Here is a 24,782-nt window from a genome sequence, read left to right on the forward strand (position 1 = left end):
GTGACCCTCCGCCATGCAGTGTTCTTGCAAAAGAGCTCACCTGAGCTGAAATTTCACAGGTTCATGCAACCCCAGCAGAGTGCAGCCTCCCTGGCGAACTCGGATGTGCAGGAACCCTAAAGCACAGAGGGGAGCCTCCCAAGGCCTCTGAGTCAGGACTCCAACTTCAGTAGCAAATGTAATTTGAGAGAGTATCTACTAACATACGAAAGATGGTCTTAATGTGGTTTTATTTGATCCAGTATTTCTCAACCACCTATGGCACTCAAGAAAGATTAAATGGTAGATTCTGGGGTGAGAAGTGTGACATATACAAGGGATTAAGCCATTACTTGGTGGGGGTGGCCAGTTGGACGGGGTTCTTTGGGCCAAGCATAAAACGAATGTGTTTTTAGGGTTTGCATCCTAATATTTCTGTGACAGGGTTGTGTTAGGAAAGCATTCCTACCTGGACTGCAGGTGTTGCGGGTGACAGAGGACACGGACCCCGTCCTATAACAGGAGTTGTCCCATATCTTCCTGGTGCAGACCTGATTAGCTAAAGTCTGGTGGAATGAGGACAGGAAGACAGCACTCACATGTGGTGAGCAGGGAGTTCAGCCTCACTTAATTCTCATTTAAACTGTTAGGATGTGCCTGTGGCCCCGAGGTGCTCTGCATGCGCTCTGTACAGCCCGAGAAGGCTGTTCCGCTGCTGTGGGATGGAGCTGTCCATCGGTGCCACCCGACCCCACTGACACACAGTGTTGTTGAGGCTGCTGTGTCCTTAAGGTTTTCTGCGGTGTCTGCAGTGCAGACAGAGGGACGTGGAGACCCCCCGCAGTAATGATGGATGCATCTGTCTCTCCGCAGAGCCATCGGCTTTAGCCTCATGCCATCTGACAAAGCTGTACGTGGAGCTTGGGTGCACTGCATCCCCTGCGTGGCCTCAGCCACGTGCCTCGGGTTCCGTCCAGGTGCTTCTGCCAGGAGGCGCTCAGCCTGTGTTGCTGTGTCCACCAAACCAGTGGACTAAGAGTTGAACAAACCAGCTTTATCCAAATCATGGGATAAAAGGGACCCACATGAGCAGTCCCCACACTCAGTTCTCCTCCCTCAGCATCTCTGTCTGTCCCTTAGATGCACACCACCCACCTTCCCTCCTCCCCAGGCCGTGAAGGGGCTCGGCCCCTCTCGCCGGCTCCACACTCAGCCCGCTTGGGACAGGGGCCCCTGCACTTCCTTTACCTTCTGCGCCTGGGTGCAGCTCATCTCAGCAGGGTTGATGGTACTGGGAATATTCCCATTATTTCTTCAGGTCAGGAAGTTTCCTGAAATAACTGTGTATTTCTCCATTCACTTTGTGCTGAAATCGAGTTACACCCCATCTGCTGGCCCCTGACTGGAACAGAAGGCCTTCCTCACACCTGCCACCTCCAGAACCTCTCGGGAGCCAGAGACTGGGGCTGGCGCCTGCCTCCACCCTTAGTAAACAAACAAACACCCTCACTTTGGACTAGACGGGAGAGAATCCTAGAGCCTCTTTCTCTACTTGTGGACAACTTTTGCTGTATTAGATATTGCTGCTTTTTCTCTCTGCTGTTGGTATTGACTGGCATATTTTCTAATAGTTTATTATCTCCAGAAATGGGGACACTGAGGACCTACATCAGGATGGCTTTGATGCAAACCAAGTGCCAGGCTGAGGGGCATTGCCCCTGCCAGAGAGAAAGGCTGTGGTGCCTCCGTGCAGGAGGGCAGCGTGGCCGGTCTGCCCTGGGCTCACATGCACAGCCTTGCTCACAGAGTCCACGCAGAGTATGGACGTGTCAGTCACCTGTTGGGTGATGTCCCCTCCTCCCATCTCCCACTGCAGGCGGCATGGCATATGCATCTTTCACAAGAATTGAATCTTCTTGGTCAGCTCACACCTGGGTTAGTAAACATTGTCTTATGAGGACACATCAGGTGTCACATCAGGACACCACAGAAGCTGGACTGAGCTTCACACCCTTCCTTGTCTGAAGTTGCCAGTGATGTCACTGTGAGTGTCCTTTTTAGGAACTATTTTCCCCATTTTTCTGATGAGTTAACTGACACCACGTGTTACCTAAACTCTCACTTGTCACATCCCAACTTTGGTGTAGTTTCTGATGAAAGCACGTTTCTCCCCTTGGTCTCCTGAGCATCCTTCCAATGAGACATGTGTCACATTGGCCCATTGTGCCCAGGGCCAAGCACAGCTGGAACATGGACACTGCTGGATCAATGCTGATGTGAATTTTTAAAAGTAAGACAGTAAGCAAGTTGTTTACTATCCATTCCCAGGCTTTTAAAATACAAAGGCACTACTCAAAGTTGTGTGTGTGTGTGTGTGGCAATAGAAGTTTGTTTTGCTTTGGTCTCTAAGATGTGGGGGGGCTGCTGCGCAGTGGCCTTTAGTGTGCACTGACTGTGGTACCGGCCACGATGCAAATGGCGATTTTGCCGTTGGATGGTCAACAACTCACTTGAGAATAAAGATGCCAACTACCCATGTTAATTGGAGGGAGAGACTAGTAAGCAGAGTGAAGAAAATAATTGGAAAAGGTGGGACATTAGCTACAACCAGGTCTTACAGTGGAGCAGAGATTGACCAGTTGGTCCCCAGCCACATGGGCTCCCCAGTAGTAGACATGCCAGTGAAGACAGACTCCCACACTCCCTCGGTCGGCCTTTTCCTGCCCACCAGCGAAGCGTTGGCTCCCTGGCAACCTTGGAAGGCATGTGCCAGAGACGGCAGAGCCTCCATCGGCTGAGGTTCCTGACTAACTGTGGCCCCTAACCTGGTACACCTTCCCCATGCCTGCCTAGAAATCGTTTCAGGAACTGTAATTAATGAAGCACCATGACCCCTGTGTCCCAGTGAGAAACTCTGTCCCAGTTTTGCACAGCAGTGTGAGCAAGCATCTGGAGGCTACCAGTGACTCAGTGAGATCCCTGGAAATACCTGTCCACATCCCACTTGTTTTAGCCCAGTGGCTTTAACCCTTTGCCTTAGTATCACTTTCCAAAGGTGCTCCTAAAATGCTGGCCGCTGACTCTGCTTGTCGTCCTCTGCGCCAGGCAGCCATGTCTGGTGGCCAAGAGCCTGAGGACAAATCCACATGAAAGCTAACGCTTCTTGGGTATCTGACATCCCTGAGGTCTTGCACTACCTTGAGTTCTTTCACAAAAACTCAGCTGTAACTTTACAAATAAATTCCAGTGTGTGCTTTAAGAGACTTCCCAGTGCCTTTAATCTCATGTGGAATTCTGGTTGCACATGCTTTGTAACTTCCAAAATGTTGCTACTGATGTACGATCTGATGTGGGCACTGTCATTTGATGTCCCCACTCTCCTGTTTAGGAAGGAGGATGGCAGGGTGGAAGCCAGCCTTTGTCAGACCTACCTCTCAGAGTGTGCATTTTATTAAATTCTTTCTGAGATTCTACATGAATAAATATATGCCTGGAGCAGCATAAAAGCTGGTTTCATAATCCATGTGAAGTTTCACTGAATTTTTAATTCTGACAAATCCTGTGAGCAAGGAACACAGTCTTTTCACTCCCTCCTTTACAAAGGGAGCACTTAAGGAATTGAGATGCACTCAAAGGGCTGTGTCCAGTGAGTCCAAAGAGCAGCCGTTGGGGAGAAGTCCGGGGGCTGAGGGCAAAGGGGGACACCCATGCCACCCACAGACAGTGCAGGGTGTCAGGCGCTCATGAGCATGGGGCTCAAGGAGGAATGTGCCATTGGCCCCGTGGCGCTGGGTGAGCGGTTTAGTCCCTGAGCCACAGCTGAGTTCTCTGTATGATTAGAGGGCACAGTGACCTTGAATGACTGATGGGGATGAAATGAAAGGAGGTCTATGAAAACCTTGGGCTGTGCCAGGAGCAGAGTGGGTCCCTCACAAATGTCATTCTTCCTGCTGCACGGTTTCCACATAATCCAGGAGAAAGATGCTTCCTGGAATCCCATCAGTCAGAGCTCAGGGCAACTTTAGTGACACAGAAATTCAAATAATGAGGGCTTCTTACCAGTTTCCAGTGAAGGATCTGTATCTGTCAATAAATTTTGATATTTATGTATATAAATGTATGTTAGAAGAAGCATTGTCCCTGTATTCAGGATGAGGATGTTCTCTGTAGGAGCCAGAGCTTCACTGGGGACTTTAAGTTATAATCTCACTGGTAGGAGATTTGGTGTACGTGAATTGATATTGGCACAAACAGAAAATAATTGGCAATGAGGATCCCTGGAGATAAATCAGGTAGAAGTAATGGAGCCTAAATTTATAAATCCATTTACCAAGATCCTTCATTTTCTCATCATTCCTTCCCTCCCTCCCTCTATCCATAACAATATGTGCTAAATACTGTACTAGATGCTGTCACAGTCCAGCCATGACCCAGGAGGCCATAATTCCTACTGTAGAAAGCTCTGTAAGTGAGGCATAAACAAGGCTTTCTGGGGCACAGGAGGGCACTAAGGGAGGTGTGATCCTGTGGCCCCGACCCCGTCTTCCCGGCACTCAAGGTGAGCCTCAGCGAGGGAGGCACCTGAGAGACCCACTCAGGCAAAGACCCTGCCACAAGCCGCTTCCGTGGTCGCAGAAGCCACACAGTGCACCACATCCAGACAAGTGGCCTCTCCTGCAAGAGGCCAGTGATGAGATTATTTGAAGGGCAAATGGGTTTCTTCATAAGAATTTTTTTTCACTTACTTTGATTAATATTTATTGAGTGATTACTATGTGCTAGGCACTCTTCCAAGCACTTTATAAATCTTTTTTTTTATTAAGGTATGATTTATATATACTCTTAGGAAGGTCTCACATGAAAAATCAATGTGGTTACTACATTTACCCGTATTATTAAGTCCCCACCCATACCCCAATGCAGTCACTGTCCATCAGTGCAGCAAGATGCCACAGATGCACTCTGTGCCTTCTCTGTGCTACACTGTTCTCCCCATGATCACCCACACCATGTGTACTAAACATAATACCCCTCAATCCCCTTCTCCCGCCCTCCCATACCCCTCCCCTTTGGTAACGACTAGTTCATTCGTGGAGTCTCTCAGTCTGCTGCCATTTTGTTCCTTCAGTTTTGCTTCATTGTTATACTCCACAAATGAGGAAAATCATTTGGCATTTGTCTTTTTCCGCCTCGCTTATTTCACTGAGCATAATGTCCTCCAGCTCCATCCATGTTGTTGCAAATGGTAGGATTTGTTTCTTTCTTATGGCTGAATAGTATTCCATTGTGTATATGTACCACATCTTCTTTATCCATTCATCTACTGATAGGCACTTAGATTGCTTCCATATCTTGGCTATTGTAAAAAGTGCTGCAATAAATATAGGGGTGCATATATTTTTTTGAATCTGAGAACTTTTATTCTTTGGGTAAATTCCAAGGAGTGGGATGCCGGGGTCAAATGGTATTTCTATTTTTAGTTTTTTGAGGAACCACCATATAGCTTTCCACAATGGTTGAACTAGCTTACATTCCCACCAGCAGTGTAGGAGGGTTCCCCTTTTTCCGCATCCTCACCAGCATTTGTTGTGCTTAGTCTTTTCAATGCTGGCCATACTCTTCATAAGAATTTTAAAAATAAAACTTTCATTTGCAGAGATAACCCTAAGAGGCAGGGCACTCCTGACTGTGTCCAGCTCAGAAGAATCGGTTATAGCTTTGGCACACTAGCTGGATCATGGCATGGGCACTTTCTGGAAGCCTGAAGCACAAGGACTGAGGGGCTCCCCTACACAGGGCTAGAGGTCGAGCTGTGGAACGTGGGGTCCCTCATTGTGACACAGGCTGAAAATGGTCCAAGGAGAGAGGAGGTAGTTCACAGTAACAGAGATGGCTGTCTGGACCAGTGTTATCCATAGAGTGTGAGCCCCATGAGCAACTTGAATCTTCCTGTAGCCACACTGAAAACAGGGCTGGCAGTGGTGTTCAGTCGGGGCCCATCCTCTGCAAGCTCAGCATGGCCAGTGGCCACAGAGGGTGGCGAGCTCCTTGCTTTTGCAGCAGCTGCCGCAGGCCATGCTCCCAGACTGCACACAGAGGCCCTGGTCCCAGCCGGCAGTCCTGGGGTCTCGGGGGTTGGTGGGGCCAGCACCATCTTCCCCTGTGCTACCTAGCAAATGAACGAACGGGTGTGAAGTCTGGAAAGAATCACATTGCGCTTTCTCATCCTTGGCCTCGTCTGGTGCTCCTGTAAGCTTATAATGCTGTTCGGCTGCAGTTCCTCTGATAATCTCAGGAGCACAGACTGCACAGGAAGAAAGCGTTCCATAATGGCAATGTACAGGTTTAAGACCCAGACTTTCCTTCCTGCTCAGTAACCTGCAGACGGGCCCATGTGAGCGTGTTCCCTGAAGGGCCTGCCCGCTGATGCCGGTTAGAAGTTAGGAGTAATGATGCTACTCCCACCTGATGTTTAGTATTTTTTAATTATTTCTTTAAAAATGCTGTAAGCTCCCCAGAAGAAAAGTGCTGTATGAACTAAAATGGCATCATAATCATTATCATCTGCAATTCCCACAGGGCCGCCCTGGTAAAGTAGGTCAGAATTGGTCTTGAGTAAGTAAAGATGTAAATCGACTCAACCGGCTCTCCTCGCTCGGGCTCCGTGGAGACACTGCAGAGGGGGCTTGGCCGCACAGCTCGCCTCCCGCAGCTCTGGGCCGGGGCTGTGCGCCGGCGGGTCCGGCTGCTGGTGAGGCTGCCCCAGGGTTTGCAGCGGCTTATGGTCCGGGTCGGGGGAGCTGATCCTGTCTCCTGTCCAATAGGACCCCCTGCCTTGTGAGCACCTAACCGCCTCCTTCCCCAAATACGGTCTTAACTGGAGATGGGAGACAGGACGTGAACGGGGGCTCAGTGCCCATGAGGCACAGGTGAGCTGCCCTGGTGGGGCAGGGTATATAGCAGGGGGAGCTGGGCGCCGAGGCATGAAAAGTGACTCCACACTCGAGCCCTGCCCCCCGAGCCTCCCCCTCCTCTGGCAGTTCCGGGAACGAGGCTCCACATCTGTCGGATGGGCAGGGTTTAACTACATCCTGCCAGGATGTCTGGAAAATTGAGGAGCCAGGTTTCGCCTGTCAGATGCTGACTACAATGTCTTGCTCAGGTGGCGTACACAAACGTTTGTCTGATGACTCAGAGTTGGAGCTCAGAGGCAGGGCATTTGTGGGAACACAAGAGTCCGACTGCACAGCTTGGCCTGGTGTCCAGAACCCCACCTTGTTGGGCCCGACCTTGAGAGACAAGAACGGAGGCCGTTGCGTATTACAGAACAAATTCTCAGTGCTGACCAGATACTGGCTGGTCTGCTTGTTCTGGGACTGTGTGCTGGACAGAACAGGCCCTCGAACCCAGGGAAACAAGTAAACAGCTGGAGTGGCCCCACAGCTCTGGGTGACATATGGCCCGGATTTAGTTTCCCACATGCGATCTCATGTTCACTGGGAGCTAATATTTTGGCTGATGAGATCGAGGGAACCAGAGCAGCTGAGCTCCCTACAAGCACCTGCTTGGCCCTCTGACCCTTGTCTTAGCCATTAGCTCCAGCAACTTATTTTTTCCTTTTTAAAGTTTCACTTTCTCCTTGGGGCAAATCAGTAGAGTTCTTCTGTCTGTTTGTAAACACAAACAACCAGACAGCCTCTGCAGCACATAGTTGTGACAGGTGAGCAGGGCCAGCAAGAAACCCCAAGACAGGGAGAGTCTGAGCACTGGAAGGCAGGTGGTCCCCGCCAGCCCACTCTGCTCTGACCTCTGGCATGGGTCTTGTTCTGACGCCAGCTGTGTGAGTCCTCTGTCTGGTTCTCACCCGGACCTCCACAGTCCGCGTTGATTGTCCCACAAGCACAGTCTGGTGACGTGTCCAAGAGGCCTCTCCTTTACCAGAACCACGTGTATTGTGGACAGAAATGGGGTTTCAAGGTGTCTTTAACCCACTCCCAAAAAATGGGAAAAGTGGTTTTGTCCTTTGGGAGGAGAAACTGGACTTCTAGAAAATGGCTGAACCAATCAGACTTCCCTAGTAACTTACTTCTCAGATTGCAAACGTCAGACATTGAATGGCAAAGAGAGATTTTTATTGCATTTTCCAATGCAGAGGCCACTTTCATATTAATGACATTGCAACTTAAGCCAAAAGAAAGGTTACATCAATAGCTGGTCAGTGTGTCCTTGAAAGGGAACTAAAATGCACCTCAGAACTCCTGTGTTGGCACCCAGCTTCTGCCTGAAGGAGCAGGAGGGCTGGTCACCTCAGCCCTGACCCAGTGTGGCAGGTGGGTGTGAAGATGGTGCGTGGCTGGTGGGGTGGCTGGGTGGTCACAACAGAAGCAAGGACACCTGGGCAGCGATGCCTTTGTACTGACGGGAGGGGGCTGGGTTTGAGGCTCCCAGGCTTTCCCTTAGGAAGAAAGTACTAAACAAGATTTCTAAATAATGGCAATCAACCTGCACCAAAGACAAGCAGTAAAAGCTTATAACAAAGGCGGTATGTCCGGAAAAATGACTACGGTGATGGTTAGCAACTGAGAACATCAATCTATTTTTGTTTAAAAGAAGAAAATACAAGTCAAAGGTTGAGCAGCAGTTGTTCTTAATCCAATAAAGTAAGTTAAATTTGTACAACTATACTCTTAAAATACTTTGAGTACTTCTAGTACAGTATTAGGTCTTCAGGAGAAATAATGCAGCAGATGGGTTAATGCAAGGGAAATAGTTTACCAGAAGCTAAGCAGCCATCGCTGCTGAGCATATGGGGCACTAACCATATACCCAACCAGCCAGTCCTAACTAGGAACCAGTTACGTACGAGGAGCCCTGAGTGGCTTCTTCCATTCAGGAGGATAAACAGGGTAAATGGTGGCAGATGCCCTAGAGGTGAGCAAAGGGTGGCAGTCCTTCCAGGTTCTGTCCAGGCTAACGCCATGGGGTTGAATTGCTGTGACTTTGACGCCAGATGGTGCTTGGGTTTGAGGCTTGCTCCATCTTCCCATCTGTGGTCAGGACACATGACTTTTGAGCCTGAGTTTAATTTCCTTTGTTAAATAATGAAACCAGACTCTGTCTTGGGGAGCTGTGAAAACCTTGGCGAGTCTAGATACACAGTGGCTGTTACTTCTGTGACTTCACAGGGGTCACCAGTGTTGCCCCATTTATTTCTATAAATCACATGTTATTTTACATTTTGCTTAAAATAATAACTCCTCACAGTTTTCATGATGTGTAAGCCTTTTATTTAATTGTACAACTGTTTATACAGTGGTGTAGGCCTTAGGAAGAACTGGTTAAGATTCTCCTCAGCCTTGACAAGTTCTGTTGGTGCTCACCCTCCCAGGCCTCAGCTTTCCCTTCAGAAAGTGGGGATCCATACAAGTTTCATATGAAAGAACGCCATGCGATGTCTGGCCCATGGCATGACTGTAATAACTGGTGGTGTGTGCTGTTATCACCACACAGGGCTTTCTGTGTGAGTGTCTCCAATGTTTTCATGTCTTTAAATGTGCTTTTTTTTCCCTTCACTATTCTTTACAGATCCTAACAAAGAAATACACAATTAACTGGTGGTCAAAATAGATTTTTAAAAATTCTAAAGTCAGTTTTCTGGATTATAGTCAGCAAATTAGCAAATTATCCCTGAATGTAGTCTTTATTTCCTAGCTCAGACATTATTTTATGTGTTTAATTGTTTATATAGCCAATAGCTACTAATTCACTAGGGACAGTCATTAGATCAAAATGTTTGTTTGGACCTTACAAAGTGAACATTTCACTCAGGATTTGCTGTTTTCTCCCCAAGGATAATTGCAATTATACCACACTCATTTAATTGGCTTAGTGCCCTTAATGAGAACAGTCACATGCAGATACTACCAGGACACTTTGCTGCAGGAAGGAGTCTAAAGAAATCAATTGATATTGATGGCCAAAAACTAGAAATTCAGTTTGCCGCAGAACACAATAGGCTATGTTCCAAGTATGTGTCCCCTGCTGTGCTGAAACACATGAAGACCTTCCTTTCCTTATCTGAAAGCCACTAGTCTCTAAAATAAGGACATTTTCCTTACCTTGTTTTATGAATGTCTTCTGCTTTTCTTCACCATGATTCTTAACTAGAATGGTAGGACAGTTGAAAATTGGGCTCAGTGAGTTATATCTGCCTGTATATATCTTCTTAAATCTCTAGTGGAAGAAGTCAGTAAAAGTCAGATAAAAGAGAGCAGAATGAACTTGTAGCAAACCAGTGAGTTGAAATTACTCTCAGCTCTTCATATGCCCAAGTCCTTCTGATTTTAATGCAGGCACCTCTGGGAAATGTCCCCAGGTCTGTGTGACTCCCTTCATCCCCTCTGTGTCTCCCTTAATCATTGATGTTTTGTATTTTGCATTAAAGTAACAAGTGACCATGTCTTATATCACTGACTGAGGTAGGCACCCTGATCCTTCTTTGTATATTTACTACATTTAGCTAGGTCGCTGAATGGTGCATATTTCACTGTATAAATATGTAATAAGGATTTCTAAATATATGAAAAGATGATTAACCTTTTTAATTATGGAAGAAAAGCATTTTATGAAATGGTTTTTGTTTCTCTTCAGATTGGCAGGGATCAAAACATTTCTTAACTCACTGCACTGGCAAAGGCCTTAGTCACACCCCTGACCCCATGACCGATACAGCTTCTCTGAAGGGAGATTTAAGATGCACAGGTGTGGTATCAGCAAAATGGTGGCCTGGGCAGGAGTGAGTGCCAGCCCACCCATAGAAACATCAGAAACAAGCAGAAAGGCCAGTTTTATCAAAACACTAGGAAATAGAACTTTACAACTAAGCAAATGCTTAATCAAGAAAAAGGCAACTTAAAAATGGTAAGAAATCTTTGTAGAACTTTTATTTGTCCTAGCCCCACCAATTTGCCAATTTTTTTTGGCTACATATATTTTGCCACAACTTTTTAAAAAAACATCTGTTTGTACAGGGGAATTTAGAATGCCACATGTATACCCATGTCGATAGGCATGTTCAGCAACAACATTCAGCAACCCTAAGCAGTCTAGGCTATCGCAGGCCTGCGTAAGTCCTGAGGGACGCTCAGCGCAAGGAAAATCCACAGAGACTGGGAAGAGTGGTTCTGTTTGCTCCTTGGTCTTCCATTTTTGGCTCCTGGCACTCAAGGAAACTTGTCAAAACACTGAATGGACGTAAGGGTAAAGAGCAGACTTTAGTGACCACATACCCCAAAGAATACAATCTTTGTAAAATGAAGTTTTCAAAGTAATTACACAGACTACTGTAGTAGTCAACAATAAAAAGCAACCAACCCTGGAGAAGAATTTCCAGGGTTACTGCAGTATAGTCTTCAAATGTCCATTTTTCAACAACAACAACAAAAATCAAAAGGCAGATAAAGAAATAGGAAAGTATGACGCTTTCAAGACAACAGAGTAAATTGAAAGAAACCCTCCTTGAGAAAGTCTAGACATCAGAATTACTAGGCAAAGATTTTTAAAACAGTTGCCTTAAATATGCTCAAAGAACTAAAGGAAATGGACAAAACAATGTTTGAACAAAATAAGAATAAAATAGATAGAAATTATAAGAGCCAAACAGAAATTCTGGAAAAGTGCAATAACTGAAATGAGAAATTCACAACAGAGACTCAGCAGCAGATGGGAGCATACAGAAGAAAGAACCCACAAACTTCAATTCAGGAAAACCAAAATTAGAGTTTGAGGATCACAAAGAAAAATGAATGAAGAAGAGTGAAGAGAGCCCACAGTGGGCCATCGACAAAGGGATCAACATATGCATAACAGAAGTCCCAGAAGGAGAAGGAGGAAAGAGCAGATACAATATTTTAAGAAATTATAGGCAATGATTTTAAGAAAGACATGAATCTACAGATTTAAGAAGCTTAATGAACTCCAAGTAGGCTAAACACAAAGACACATTATAATTAAACCATTGAAGGCCTCCCCCAAAATTGAAATATTGAAAGCAGCAGGAGAGAAGTGACTCATGCAAAGGGATCTTAGAAGCTCATTACTGGTTTCTCATCAGAAACCATGGTGGGCAGAAGAGAACAGGATGACATGCAAGTGCTGAAAGAAAATGGTCACACTCAGGATTGCCAGCATACCCCAGAAGCCAGGGGCCCGGGCCAGAACCCCCCTCACAGCTTGGAGGCACCAGCCCTGCCTGAAGCCTTGGTTGGGCCTTGGGCCTGCAGACTGGCAGAAAGCACATGTTCCCTGTTCAAGCCCGCCAGCCTTGAGGTACTCCATCATGGCACCTTCTAGCAGATGAAGTAAGGCCAGTACCATAACACAAGCGCTTTTTAAAAATCATTTTTTACAATTACTCTAAGTGTCTTAAAGTTGTAATCAATTTTATTGTTTTAACTGGTAGGCTTTTCTGGTCTGTGAAGCAGGATAAGATTTTCCTAATCATTTGATTCCACTTAACTAAAGCCAAGGCAATCCACTTTCCTCTTGCATGAGAGATGAAGCGGTAAGTGAATTAACACAGGCAAGCGACTGACCCGCCAGCCAGGGAGGCACCAGGAGGCACCTGGCTTGGGGCACCTGAAGGTGTGGGAGCCACTCAGCATGACCACCTGGTCGAGTGACTCACCTGTGCATATGAAAATGATTTGGAGTCTCTCATTTTAATAATCTGCATAGGGATGTTGTTTTCTTAATCAGCATTACTAAAATATATATCCACCTTGAGTAACCAACACTGAGCATGTCACCCAGCACCCATGGTTCTTCCAGTATCAGGGCCTGAACTGTTAACATGGGTGTGGTGTAGTCAGGGGGCTACCCCAAAATGTGAGCAAACATTATGCTTTCAGCAAAAACCCAGTGTGTGAATGAGTTTACACTAGGCTCAGCTTTGCAGGCTCTCACAACTAAGACTTTCAAAGCTCTTTTGCACCACAGAGATGCTGTTAGCTGGCCAGTATTGGTCCCTGCTTTTGGCAAAATCTTCCCATGGGTATACATAACTGAACACTGAGGAGTTAGCATGTACCATTTAATTTAATTTATTTAATTATGGTTTGCTTTCCTTGTGAAATAGCTCACTGTTAGGTTGACAGAATGTAAACCTTACTCCTTTAGTGAGTAAGTGCGTATGTCACATCAAGTGTGTACATCAAGGTTTGAACGTCTAATTTCTGTTGTGAGCTATCAGTCTCCTTACTCTCCAGCCCGTTGTGTCTCCAGTGTGTTTCCAACAGCAGCATTCTAAAATGCAAAGTTAATTATGTCCTTTCGCCACCTTACAGGTTCAGTGGTTCTCCACAGATTTTAGGATGAGGTCAAACCTCAGCACAGATGTATCACCTGTAAGATGGAAGTTGGTAGAGCATTTCTGTGGCTTCTCCCAGGTTCTCACCCTGCAGATTCCTGGCAGTTGTCCAAAGGGATGACGTTCTCTGCTTTCTCTGCTATGCTCACCACCCCCGTGCTGACAAAGTCACATCCGCCCCTTCTGTGTCCTTTCCCTGTGCAGAGGGGTGGGTTGCAGCCATGGTGTGCCAGTAGTAGGGTGTGGGGCCCAGCGACTACATGGAAGGGACCTCCCAACTCGTGTCCTGCTGACCTCCCCTGGCCAGCGAGAGGCCCGCAGACCTTGGCTTTTACATCAGAGTGTTTCTCTTTGCATATTCACTTCTTGTATTAAAAAGGGATTGCAAGCCCTTTTCAGAATGCTTAAAAATACATAGAAACCTCATGGGGTTTCTCTGGGACTCAATTTTCTTGTCTGTAAAATCTAAAATTTAGTGATTCTCTTACTTTAGAATTCTGGGAGAAAGAAAAAGCCTGGTTATTTGTTTGGTAGTCAGTCAGATTCCTGGTAAATAGGAGTTCTTTTATTTTTGATGTGTAGAATTGAGATGTTCTGAGAACTGTTCTTCAGTTTGCAACTAAGCGAAGTGACATGATAAGTATAAGCATCTTACTTTTACCTCACGTTATAGAACCTATATAAACCCAGAAGCACATTCTGATTCCATGAATTAGGACACAGCAGCTCTAATCTCTGACGGGTTTCATCTACTGGTTCAGTCTCCAGGTTAGCAAATACCCTAGATAACACTGAACTAGTATAAAAAGACCTGACTTGATATTAGGTGAACATTTAGTTTTAAATCAGTTGGATAGCCATTAAATGTTTCAGGCGTACATAATTCAACTGAACTTTAGAATATTTAGTATTTTATAAACATAAATCAGCAAGAAGCCATGAGTATTGAAATATTGTCAAACTCAAAATACTCATTCCTTGCCACTATAAATGCAACTGAGGCAAATCAGGAAAGCTGATAATAAGGAAATATGCCCGGGAAATGCATCAGCAATCAAAGTGTTGCTTTGTGCCCCTGCGGCTCCACACAGTGCTGTTTCTTCAGCCTGAAATGGTTTCCCCACGTTTCCTGTCCTGGGAAACTCGTCTCCTTCACTGATAGGGAGATCAGGTGCCGCCTGCTGGCCTAGGGCCTGAGCTGAGGTGTTACTCCTTTGACTTTCATGTATGTCTAGATGTGTATGTTGTTTCATTCATTGCAACATATAATAATAATAATTGTTTATTATTATTTTACATGTCTGCCTCACTTTGTAGACGATGAACTCCTGGAAGGTAGGGTTCTTTTATTTTTTTGAAAATTCACTGTTGTCTCCTTCATGCAAAACCGAATGGATATGTAACAAATGTTGGTTGTGTTAAATTGAACTAAAAATTTTTTAGACTCTTTGTAAACAGCCATGACACACAGCTGCAGCCCTGTGGGCTGAGGCAGTGAAGCCGGCACTTGGTCTTCTGTCTGGGGTCCTGGGACCTCTGCAGGGAGAGAGGGAGATTGTTCTGCCTCGTCACTCCTTTCCAGGCAGGCTGGTCCTGCAGGACAGAGGTGCCAGATGTCGGGTGGGTGTGGGGGTGGTGCTGCGGCCCTGTCACTCTGGTGTCATTGGCCAAAATTGTCTTCCCGGTGCCATTTTCTAGAACACTCACAAACTTGTCCACGAAGCCTGGCATCCTGCCTCTGCTCAGATGATCACGTTGTTGTCTTTGAAACCTAAGACAGCTTTTCATTGAGCACTTTGGGGGTAAAAAACTTCACAGGCTGTTTATTCCCTAATCAGGCCTGTCTTTAGCAGACAGCTTTGCATGAATTAAGGGTTTCTAAATTATTTGTTATTTATGCCCTGCCGCTTTCCAGAGAGCCCCGTTATTTTGTAGGATTAACGTGAGTGGAAGCTTCAGCAGAGTGAAGAACTGCTGCATGCTTACATCGGGTGAATTCTGTTTTGTGAATTTCTTCCATAATATCCAGCAAGAAAGACCAGAAATGATGGCTGGCCTTTGGGACCCTGGGGCTTTGTCAGATGGTGTTAACTGGGGAGGTGGGTGCTACCCTCCCACCCCACCGCCCGTGTTTTGAATATTTCCCATTGCAGCTACACTGTCCTCCTGCTGTTTAACCTTTCCTAAATCAGGGCAGACCGCTGTTCAGCCGAGTAACAGCAGATGATGTCTGTAATTCAGTGACCAGGGTTTTCCAGTGCGGTGGCTCGTGGAATGTTCTCAGCCTGTCCCGTCTATACTGACTGTGCACCTCTGCTTTGATGTTACAAAACTGTGAGAGAATTCGGTGCAAGGGACAGTGGCCCTTTTCGCTTTATCTCTCCATCGTTGATTATTCCCTGCTGCTCATCCAGCACATGTTGCTAAGTGTCACAGGCACATTCTTCCAAGGGAGTTGCAAGGTGTTAACATGCTGCTCTAAATGTAAAATTATCTATGGCACAATATTATATCCACTTTCAATAAAAGATTTTTTCCCAAATTTTATGACATGGAGGAAAAAAAGTATTATCCTCTCAAAAATTCCTTGGGCCAGGATTAATTCCTGCTTCCTTAAGCTGCATCATTTGTAGCCACTTATCAATCCCTTAATTATTGAGGACTAATACATGCAAGATACTCGGGTAGATTTCCTTGTCCTGTCTTTCTCCCACAATACCAGTGGAACAGAAGGAGGGACTGGAATTCCTCACTTACCTTGACAGCCCGATGAAGTCAGGAGCCGACTTGCTTCCTCTCACCGAAGAGCCGGAACACAAAGGGTCTCAGAGCGTCACTGAGTCGCCAGGGCGATCACACGGCACCAAGGGCCTTGGGGCCAGCCCTGCTGTTCTCCAGGCAGGGTTGGGACTGCTGAAGTTCAGATGAGCTTCTGTTCTCTAACATGGTTTCAAGATTTGGGATGTTTGACGAATTTTTTTTTACCACTTTCATATACATAAATTGCTAGCACAGCCCAAATTAAACATTACTAACATTTTCTTTTCTTTATTTGGGCAATGGGGATGTCCCCTGAATGGATTGAGAGGAGTGTGTATTACAAAGAGCCCACACTGAAGATCCCCATGCGGGGCTGGTACATGGTGCCTGGACCCCTGTGGGCAGAAGGGTCACAGCAGCTGTGGTGGGTGCACCTTGCTGACAAAAATGGCCGAAGGCAGATCTGTTTTCTTGAGGAAGATAAAGTGTTAAATTACTGTATCTGCTCACCCCTGTCAGCTTGTGGAGTTTTCCCCCACAGACTCAGCTGTCCAGATATGCTCCCCCAGAGAGGCCTCCTCCCGCTGCGTTGCCATGCAGCAGGGTATTTATGGGAGCTACCCTCCCAGCCTCCTGGTAAAAACTGGATGGCCTGAGACTGAGCGCTCCGTCCCAGGACTCCTCCCAGGGCCCCGTTGTTCAATTAGCAGGAAGAGCATGCCCTGAAGAGCAGAAAATAGCTGGCTTTTCCTCTCTTCTGGGCTTCCTGGCTTGTCTTAGTATTGTTTGCTCTTTAATGTCATCCTAAGAACAACTTAAAATTTTAATCATCAGCATGAATTTTACCATCCATCTTCATACAACGAAGCCCAGTTTTAAATGAAACTAAGAGTGCATTTGACTCGTGTGCAGATTCTGAAATGTTCCACATGTGTTTCGTCCCTCACGGACATGTGCAGTTTATCTTGAACACTGCACGAAGCCCACCTGGCCACTCCCCTTCCTGCCATGACTTGCCATGTCCACACGAGATCCCTGTGTCCCCAGTCCTAGTTCATTTCCTGGTCTTAATAGGTCAGTGACACCGACTCACTTGGTTACTACTTGCTTATAGTCCATGAAAAATTGATCCAGAGAAGCTGAACTTGAACTTCTTGAAAAAGTTAACCCTTCTCAGGGGTAAATGGACACAGAGGAGCAGAATGCAAGGGGAGTGTTCAGGGGACACCGTTCCTAAGGCTGTGTGCACACACATGACACAGACTCAGCAAGCCAAGCTGTCTGTGGCAGCTGGCATAGGCGTGCCATCTCAGTGACGGCACAGGGCATCTGATGCCAGTGCTCAGGCCAGCAGCCTGTGAGTGCCACCTAGGGCACAGTCCTGATTGGTTAGATAGTTTCCACCATACATACAGAATATGGTTCAGGAGGGCTTTTGTGGGTAGACAGGTCTTCATGTAAGTGGTCTACAAGGTGTTTGCAAGGTCAGTAGGGCAGCCGAGACCTTAGGTAGGCAGTGATTGTCTACTGCCTGGGGAGAAACATTAAGATCTCTGAACACCATGTTTTGTTTGCTCTTTAGTTATGGCATTATGGCATTAAACCATGTGTATCATGCATATAGGAAAATGGTATTAGTCCATTTGGCTGCTGTAGCAGAGTGCACACACGGGGGCCTATTAACTAGGGGCTTATGAAACCCACGTGGAGGTGCATAAACCACAGCCCTCACTTCTCCTGGTTCTGACGCTGGGAGCCCAGGACCAACGCCCCTGCCTGGTTCACAGACGGCATCTCCTCGCCATGTCCTCTTTGGAGGAGGGGGGCCCTGGAGTCTCCTTTAACAGGGCCCTGATCTCACCTCGGGGCCCCACCCTCAAGGCCTCATCACCTTCCTAGGCCCCCTCCATCACCTTGGGGATTAGGCTTCAACATGAATTTTGGGAGGGCACAAAACATTCAGTGTACAGCAACTAGGAAGTAGTCGGCCACAATGGTAATCGATGTCCTGAGACATAAAAATAGCACCGAGGCAGCAGAGTCTTGGAGTGTGGTTCAGTAACTAAAGAGCAGACCAGACATGGTAAATGAGTGCTCCCATATGGTAGCTTTAAGCAAAGCAAATTTATCAGTAGACACAGAAAATAAGAAGACAAAATACAGTGTATTTGAATGAACATGTTTACCAAGTAGCTATAATACATGATTGTAGAAAACGAGCTATTTCAGTGTAAACCATGTGTATCATGCATATGGGAAACTAATTCAGACACTGGAGGGCCTGTCCTGCTCCTGTGTGATCCAGAGGCAGGTGTGTCCCCAACAACAGAACATGATTGGAAAGCCATATATCTGCTGCTTTTGAGCATGAGTGAGAACTAGTAATAAATTTGTATCATTTTAGTTAGCAGAATAATTTTAAGATTTATTTCTGACCAGCCTAATAGCTTCTGGCTTGGTACTTTTGAGTGAAGACTTCCCACAGGATGCAAAACTTACATCTTTGCTTTGGTTTCTTATGTGCTGTGCCCCTGGGAGCAGCACCTTCCCCCAGGATTCTGGCCCTAACCCCGAAACACTGGCCCTATCCCCCTAGGACCCCGTCCCCCACCTGCTCTCCTGAGCCAGCAGGCATTGTCCTCTCCTGCCACCTTGATGTCTAACAGCATCTTAAATCCAACTTGTTTAAAGCAAACCACAGCCAAACACCCAGACCACCCAGGGCCAGTGCACACTCAGACACACCTGCTCACAGACACACAGACACGCCCGCTCATGGGCAGTAAGGAACCTCACCTTTGTGGGCCTCAGGACGAATCAGGCAGAGGGCAGGGGGGAAACACTGGTGTCAGACCTGGCTGTTTACCCACAATGTCCTGAGACCCTGTGGAGGAAGGAAGCCTGCTCTTCCCACATGTGCTCGTCACGCCTGGCCGCCAGCATTAATTAGCCACCAGAGCAGAGGAGAGCAGATCAGTATAGGCTTTTTTGGCAATTAGTATCCGGAGGAGACAGCTGCAAGATCATTTTGTTAACATCCAGTATCTTTTACCCAAATGTTCAGTCAGAAATAATACCTTTTGCCCATTTAGCCAAAAGCAAACTGGGGCACTCACTCAAGCAAGACCCCGGAAGGGAATGTGTTAATGAAGATCATTGGGATGGAGGTGCCATCCGGGGTTAAGGCTAACAGACAGAATCGCCAGCACAGGGAGGCCCAGGCTGGAGACACCCCAGGGTCTGGAGAAGCCTGTGGAGCTGAGGAGGGCGGGCAGACCTCATCCCCGGTTGTTTTGGGGCAGCCAGGAAGCCAGTGGGGTCGAGGGTAGATACAGTTCAGCTCTACCTGCAGCAATTTCCTCCTCTCCCAACACAAATTTCAAACACCATCTGCCCCAACCTTGCTGCGCACCCACCAGGTCCCAGCCTTCCACATCGACAGGCGACAGAGTACACACTGGGGGGTGGTCTTCCCTGTGTCCCTGGAGCCAGGACAGCACCCAGCACCCCCTGGAGGGGCTCCCCACATGCATCTGTTGTGCAGCCATTTGGTCCCTCCGCAGACCCAACGTGCCAGCCTCTGACTGAGTTGACGGAGGCGCCTGCCCTTCAGGAGTTCACTGCGTCTGACCTGATGGTCAGCATACCTGCTGACGGTGGCAGCAGGGGTGACTGCCGTGGACCCCATGCTGCCACATGCCCACTAGGGGAACTTCCTTCTGGAGGGCAACACATCACAGACCCCTCTTCTGTCTGAGGACATCTGCAACCTCAGAAGTGCAAGGTGGTGGGTTTTAGTCTCCAAGGTTATAGTGAGACTCTAAGGTCAGGAATATATTTTCCCCTTAAATATTCCTTCAAACTCCTTTTCAGGTAATGAATGTGATCTTTCTAAAATGCAAATATGTGCGTCAGAGCTCACGCTCGGTTGGGAAGACCCTGTAAGCACCATCCACAGAATAAGACGCTTTCCTGTGTCCAGCAACATCTCTCACCGCCACAAGTGTTTCCTAAATTCACAGGGGTTGACCACATCCCTGGGCATCAGCTCCACTCAAGCCCTCTTCATGCATCCAGCAAGTTCTTATTAGGCAACTACGTGTTACTCGGCTTTGTGCTGGACAGAAAAGAGAGCAGTACTTCCTCCACTTGGTCATGACACCAGTCCCTGCAAAGTGCAGTGGGCAGAGGTCTCTCCTGAGCGCTGCTGGGTGGGGTAGGGGAGAGGACAGGTAAGCCAAGGTGAAGGAGATGGCGTGGGCGGGAGGCGGGAGGCTGTGCTCCGCTTTGCTTGGCCACGAGGGTGGGGTGCTGCTTCCCCATGCTGCAGGACCCCTGGGTGTCCTGGCTTCCTCAGTGCCCCCACCTGGCAGAGAGTGCCCTGGGGGCGGTCCCTCTGTGCATCCACACTGCCTGGCATGGACCTGGCAGAAGAGCACAGTGCATTCAGAAGGTGCCCAGTACATGTTTGCTGGATGACGGAACCAGCAGAGAAAAGGGGGAAAATGTCTGTGTGGCTTGAGAACAGTCCTGCATAAGCATCAGTCACAATGGCCATGACATGGGAGCAGCCCGAGTGTCCGTCGACAGGTAGATGGACGGAGGAGATGTGCCCACATAGGGGGATGTCACCTGGCCAGAGGGGGGTCCTGCGTGTGTGACAACATGGTGGACCTGGAGGGCCTTGTGCTCAGTGAGATTAAACCCAACACAGGAAGACGTAAACCACACAACCTCACTTACGTGTGTTGTGCATACACGGAGTACATGGGAGCAGAGGGAAGAGCGTCAGTCACAGCGGGGCTAGGCGTGTGGTCGGAGGTGCAGAGCCTCCCTTACGCGTGAGAGTCCAGGGACTGGCGCACAGCCAGGTGACCATGGGTGGCAGTGCCATACGGACCCTGGAACCCGGCTGAGGGGGTAGCACTCGTCACACCCGGGCGGGACCTGTGTGAGGAGACGGTGCATGTTGCATGCCATCCTCATCTCCAAGGGCTCGTCCTCTTTGTGCGCAGGGACCACAGCTGGGCGACCACACTGCCTGGCAGTGATCTTTGGGGCACTAGTGAGTGAAGTCTGTGGCTCTAAGGAATTGAGTTTATGGTGTTTGTTGGTTTTTCTTTTGTATTTTCAATAGGCTTGGCGTGATTGGGGCGTCAGGGTTAGGTCTCAATTCCTGATATGTGAAAGTTCAAAAGGTGACCTCCAGGCTGCGCTGGACTCCAGCAGGCCCTTCACCACTGAGGAGTGTAGAGTTTCCAATGCAACTTCTCGTCTGCAACTTCACATCCCTGTCTGAACACTAATCACGAGTGACTAAAAGAACTTTGAAATGAAAATTCACAGGCTTGTCAAACACGGGTATTTGTCAGAATGCCAGACAGCATGCGCCACTCTGCACCCAGCATTGCCTTCCCATTGCCTATTTCAGACACCACCCAGTGCACTCCTTCCCTTTGCATTTATCCTAAGCTGCTTCCCAAGTGTCGCCTCGGCTATAAAACAGAAATAGTCGAACAGGTGCCAGGGCCCAGCTGTTTATTCTTTTCTTTAAATGTTAGGTTTTGGCACACACCCACATGAGGAAGCACAAGATCATTGAGAAATCTGTTCTTGCCACCTTCGTTTTCTACTTTTTCTTCATATGTCCTTGAATTGAGTCATGCACATTGACCAGCTCCTGGCAGATTTACCAGTGTGTGCCACGGCCACCTCAGGCCCGGTGACCCACTGGAAGGGCTCAGCAACTGCTGCCCTCGTGGTCATCTGTCACCACAGAAGGTGATAGCTAAATAGCAAAGGCAGAAGGTAAGCAGCACAGAGGGAAGAGTCCAACAGATGCCACACCAGCTTCCAGGAGTCACAGCCCTTAGTTAGCCACAATGTGAGTGTTTGGTACTGCAGAGAGGCCCCAGCCTGTGTGCAGGGTCACAGGGTCCTAACACAGGCCAGGCGCCCGCAGGCCTGAGCCCCCACCCCCACAGGTCAGACAGTTCAGGGCCCAGGGCCCCAAGCAAACAAAGCACATTCAGCCCACACCTGTGATCTATTTGTAATAAGCCATTGTACCTGGTAAGGCCCATCGCTGACAGTTTATGGCAGAAGTGGAAACCAGTTCAAAACTGGGCCAGCCTGCAGCAAAATTTTCCCTGGCCTTCATCAAATGAAAAAACATAAGGACACTGGAGCAAGATTAATTGATGGATTTTTTTTTTTTTTTTTTTACTGGAGTTCAGTTGACATAAAATATCCTGGTCATTTTAGGTGAACAGTACAGTGATTCTACATGTATTTGCATTACGAAGTGACCATCCTGATGAGGCTAGCTCCCATCTGTCGCCGCACACAGTTGTTACGTACTATTGCTGTTACCCGCACTGGACCTTACATCCAGTGGCTTATTTATCTCACAGCTAGAAGATGGTACCTCTTAATGCCCTTGGCCTATTTCATCTGTCCAGTTTTCTGGTCCAGCACAAATGTTGGTGAATGGATGCAGGGGAGGCCCAGGTGTGAAGGCCTGCTGCCACTGGCTGAGTCACCACCTACAGTCAAAGGCGGGGCCTCGGTCAAGGTGACTGGTAGTCGGACATTGTGAGCGGCTCACTTCCAGTTAGTCACTTGTAGCTGCTTCCAGATTTGATTCTGAGGCCACTGATACTTCAGAACAGCTTAGAGGCATGAGTTCTCTGGGTCTTCGCAGAAGTGGCCACTTTGGAGCCGTTAGCTCAGCTGCCCGTGCAAATGAATCAGCAAGCTTGGATATGGTGTCACAACCAAAGGGACTCATGGAGGCTCAGTCTGTTCTGTATAAGATAGTTTTGAAGACTCCTTCCTGGTATTCTTTCTGTGAAGGTACAGATACAGTTCCTCTCAGGGGACATTGTTCTGTTTTTCTTCTAGTAAACTTAGATTTTTTTCTTCAGCTATTGAGAACTATGTCATATAATTTCCCTATTTGTCCTGGCTGCTAAAATCTAGCGAGATTGCATCAGTTCAAAATTATAAAAAGAATTTCATCCCAAATGAAAGTATCTCTTTCCTTGAAAGTAGTTTCTGTATTACTTACATTTCTTTACACAAACTGTCCTGTTTTTACATTTTAATAGGATAAGCCATCTTGATTACTTTAAGCAAATAGGTTATAAACTGCAAAATAATTGGGCTAAAAATGCATGCTTTCCTTTAGCAATAGAATTGTAGATAAAATATAACTTCTCATTTATATAATTCTGTGGTTTTCACAGTTCTTCGTGTGTATTAACTTAGTTGACCTGTGCAGCAATACTCCTGGGGAACAGAATGGACAGGCAATGATCTCCATTTCCTAAGGAGCCAGCAGCTCGGCAGTGGTTAGGCGCACAGGCTTCAGAAGAGGACTGACGCCCCAAATCACACCACTGACTCTTCTGGACCTTTGTGTGGCCGTTGGTGTATGATGCTTGTAATACCCACCTCAGCTGTACGATTCGGTGGGTGTGTTCATGGTGTCCTCTAAGCACAAAGGGAACTGAGAGTCCGAGATCAGGTGGCTCAACAAGGCCGGGAAGTTGGGGCCAGTGCAGACCTCACGCTGGCATGCACACTGCCTCTGGTGCCTTCCAGGGTCCGCGCTCTGTGGGCTGCCGGCCCCCCAGACTCCTTGGCTGCGGCACGATCAGGAGCCAAGTGGGAGGCCCAGCCCTCCGAGTGTGACCCGAGTTCTCGCTAATCCACCTCGCATTCGCCTGCTGAGCCCACCTCCCATGTGTGTCCACTGGCCACCCACCCCGGGCGGGCCTGAGCTCTTACGTTCTGTGGAGGCACCTCCGGGCTTGTTGGTGCGTCTTGAGTTTTGCTGAACTGAGCGCTGAGGTTTGCCACCTTGCTTAGGGAGCAAAAAGAGGAGGTAACTACTCTTGGTGTTCGTTTGCTCTGTGTGGAAGCTACAGAGAGGCGATCAGGGAGCGGCACTTTGGCACTGCGCCTGTGAGGCCCAAGCGCACACTGCCTGGAGTCCCATTTTTAGGGGCCAGCGGGTCCAAGGCTCTCCTCCTGTTCTGCACAGAGGCCGCACTGTAGTGTGGAGACGCCGTACACCCGACATAAACACTAACGTGTGCCTTGTAGGCGCGAGGTGTTAGAGAAGGGGCCGCTGCGGGGACCACGTGCTCAGCCCCTTGCCCCCGTCCAGTCACAAAAGGGTCATGACAACTCATGTCACCAGTGGTTTGAAAAGAAATGTAAACTCATGACACATCTTGATTTATCTAAAAATTTTGTATGGCTGTGTTATAAATCCTGTCAACTAGTTAAATTGTATATTCTGTACATGTTTGTTTAACATTCAAGACAAACACATTTGCCTGTACCTCCAGGCAAATTCTTAGGAATGTTCTGTATTTATAGATATTTCATTCTTTTCCCAGCAATTGAAACAAATATAGCCTTAAAACTATTATAAGGGGTTTCATACAGAAACAGGTTCCCTTATAAGCAGCAATAATTTCTTTGAATGTGTAAGATCAGCTGATCATCAAAGCACAGCAGGAAATCAGTGAACCAGCAGCTTTGTGTGCTTGTGACATAGACAGTGATGGCCATGAAAAAATCCTGATACTACTGCAATGAAATAAATGGAAATTGGGAAAAATGAAACTATTTAAAGCCTTTTTGTACTTATGACATTATTATATTT

The 24,782-nt window shown here is 47.4% G+C and overlaps 1 protein-coding gene across 5 annotated transcripts in view; it reads left to right on the top strand.

The window, feature by feature from the left end:
- Positions 1-24,782, top strand: part of LOC130684399 (disks large-associated protein 2-like) — a 386,173-nt gene that overhangs the window by 272,897 nt on the left and 88,494 nt on the right. For 3 of the 5 annotated variants that reach the window (XM_057505039.1, XM_057505038.1, XM_057505040.1), the window contains one exon: positions 14,663-14,680. The exons of the other annotated variants lie outside the window; for them this stretch is intronic. In XM_057505039.1, the coding sequence (XP_057361022.1) occupies positions 14,663-14,680 (18 nt within the window). The remainder of the gene's footprint in view (positions 1-14,662; positions 14,681-24,782) is intronic. 5 annotated transcript variants of the gene reach the window in all.

This window comes from Manis pentadactyla, chromosome 7 (assembly GCF_030020395.1).
Source record: "Manis pentadactyla isolate mManPen7 chromosome 7, mManPen7.hap1, whole genome shotgun sequence".
NCBI lineage: Eukaryota > Metazoa > Chordata > Mammalia > Pholidota > Manidae > Manis > Manis pentadactyla.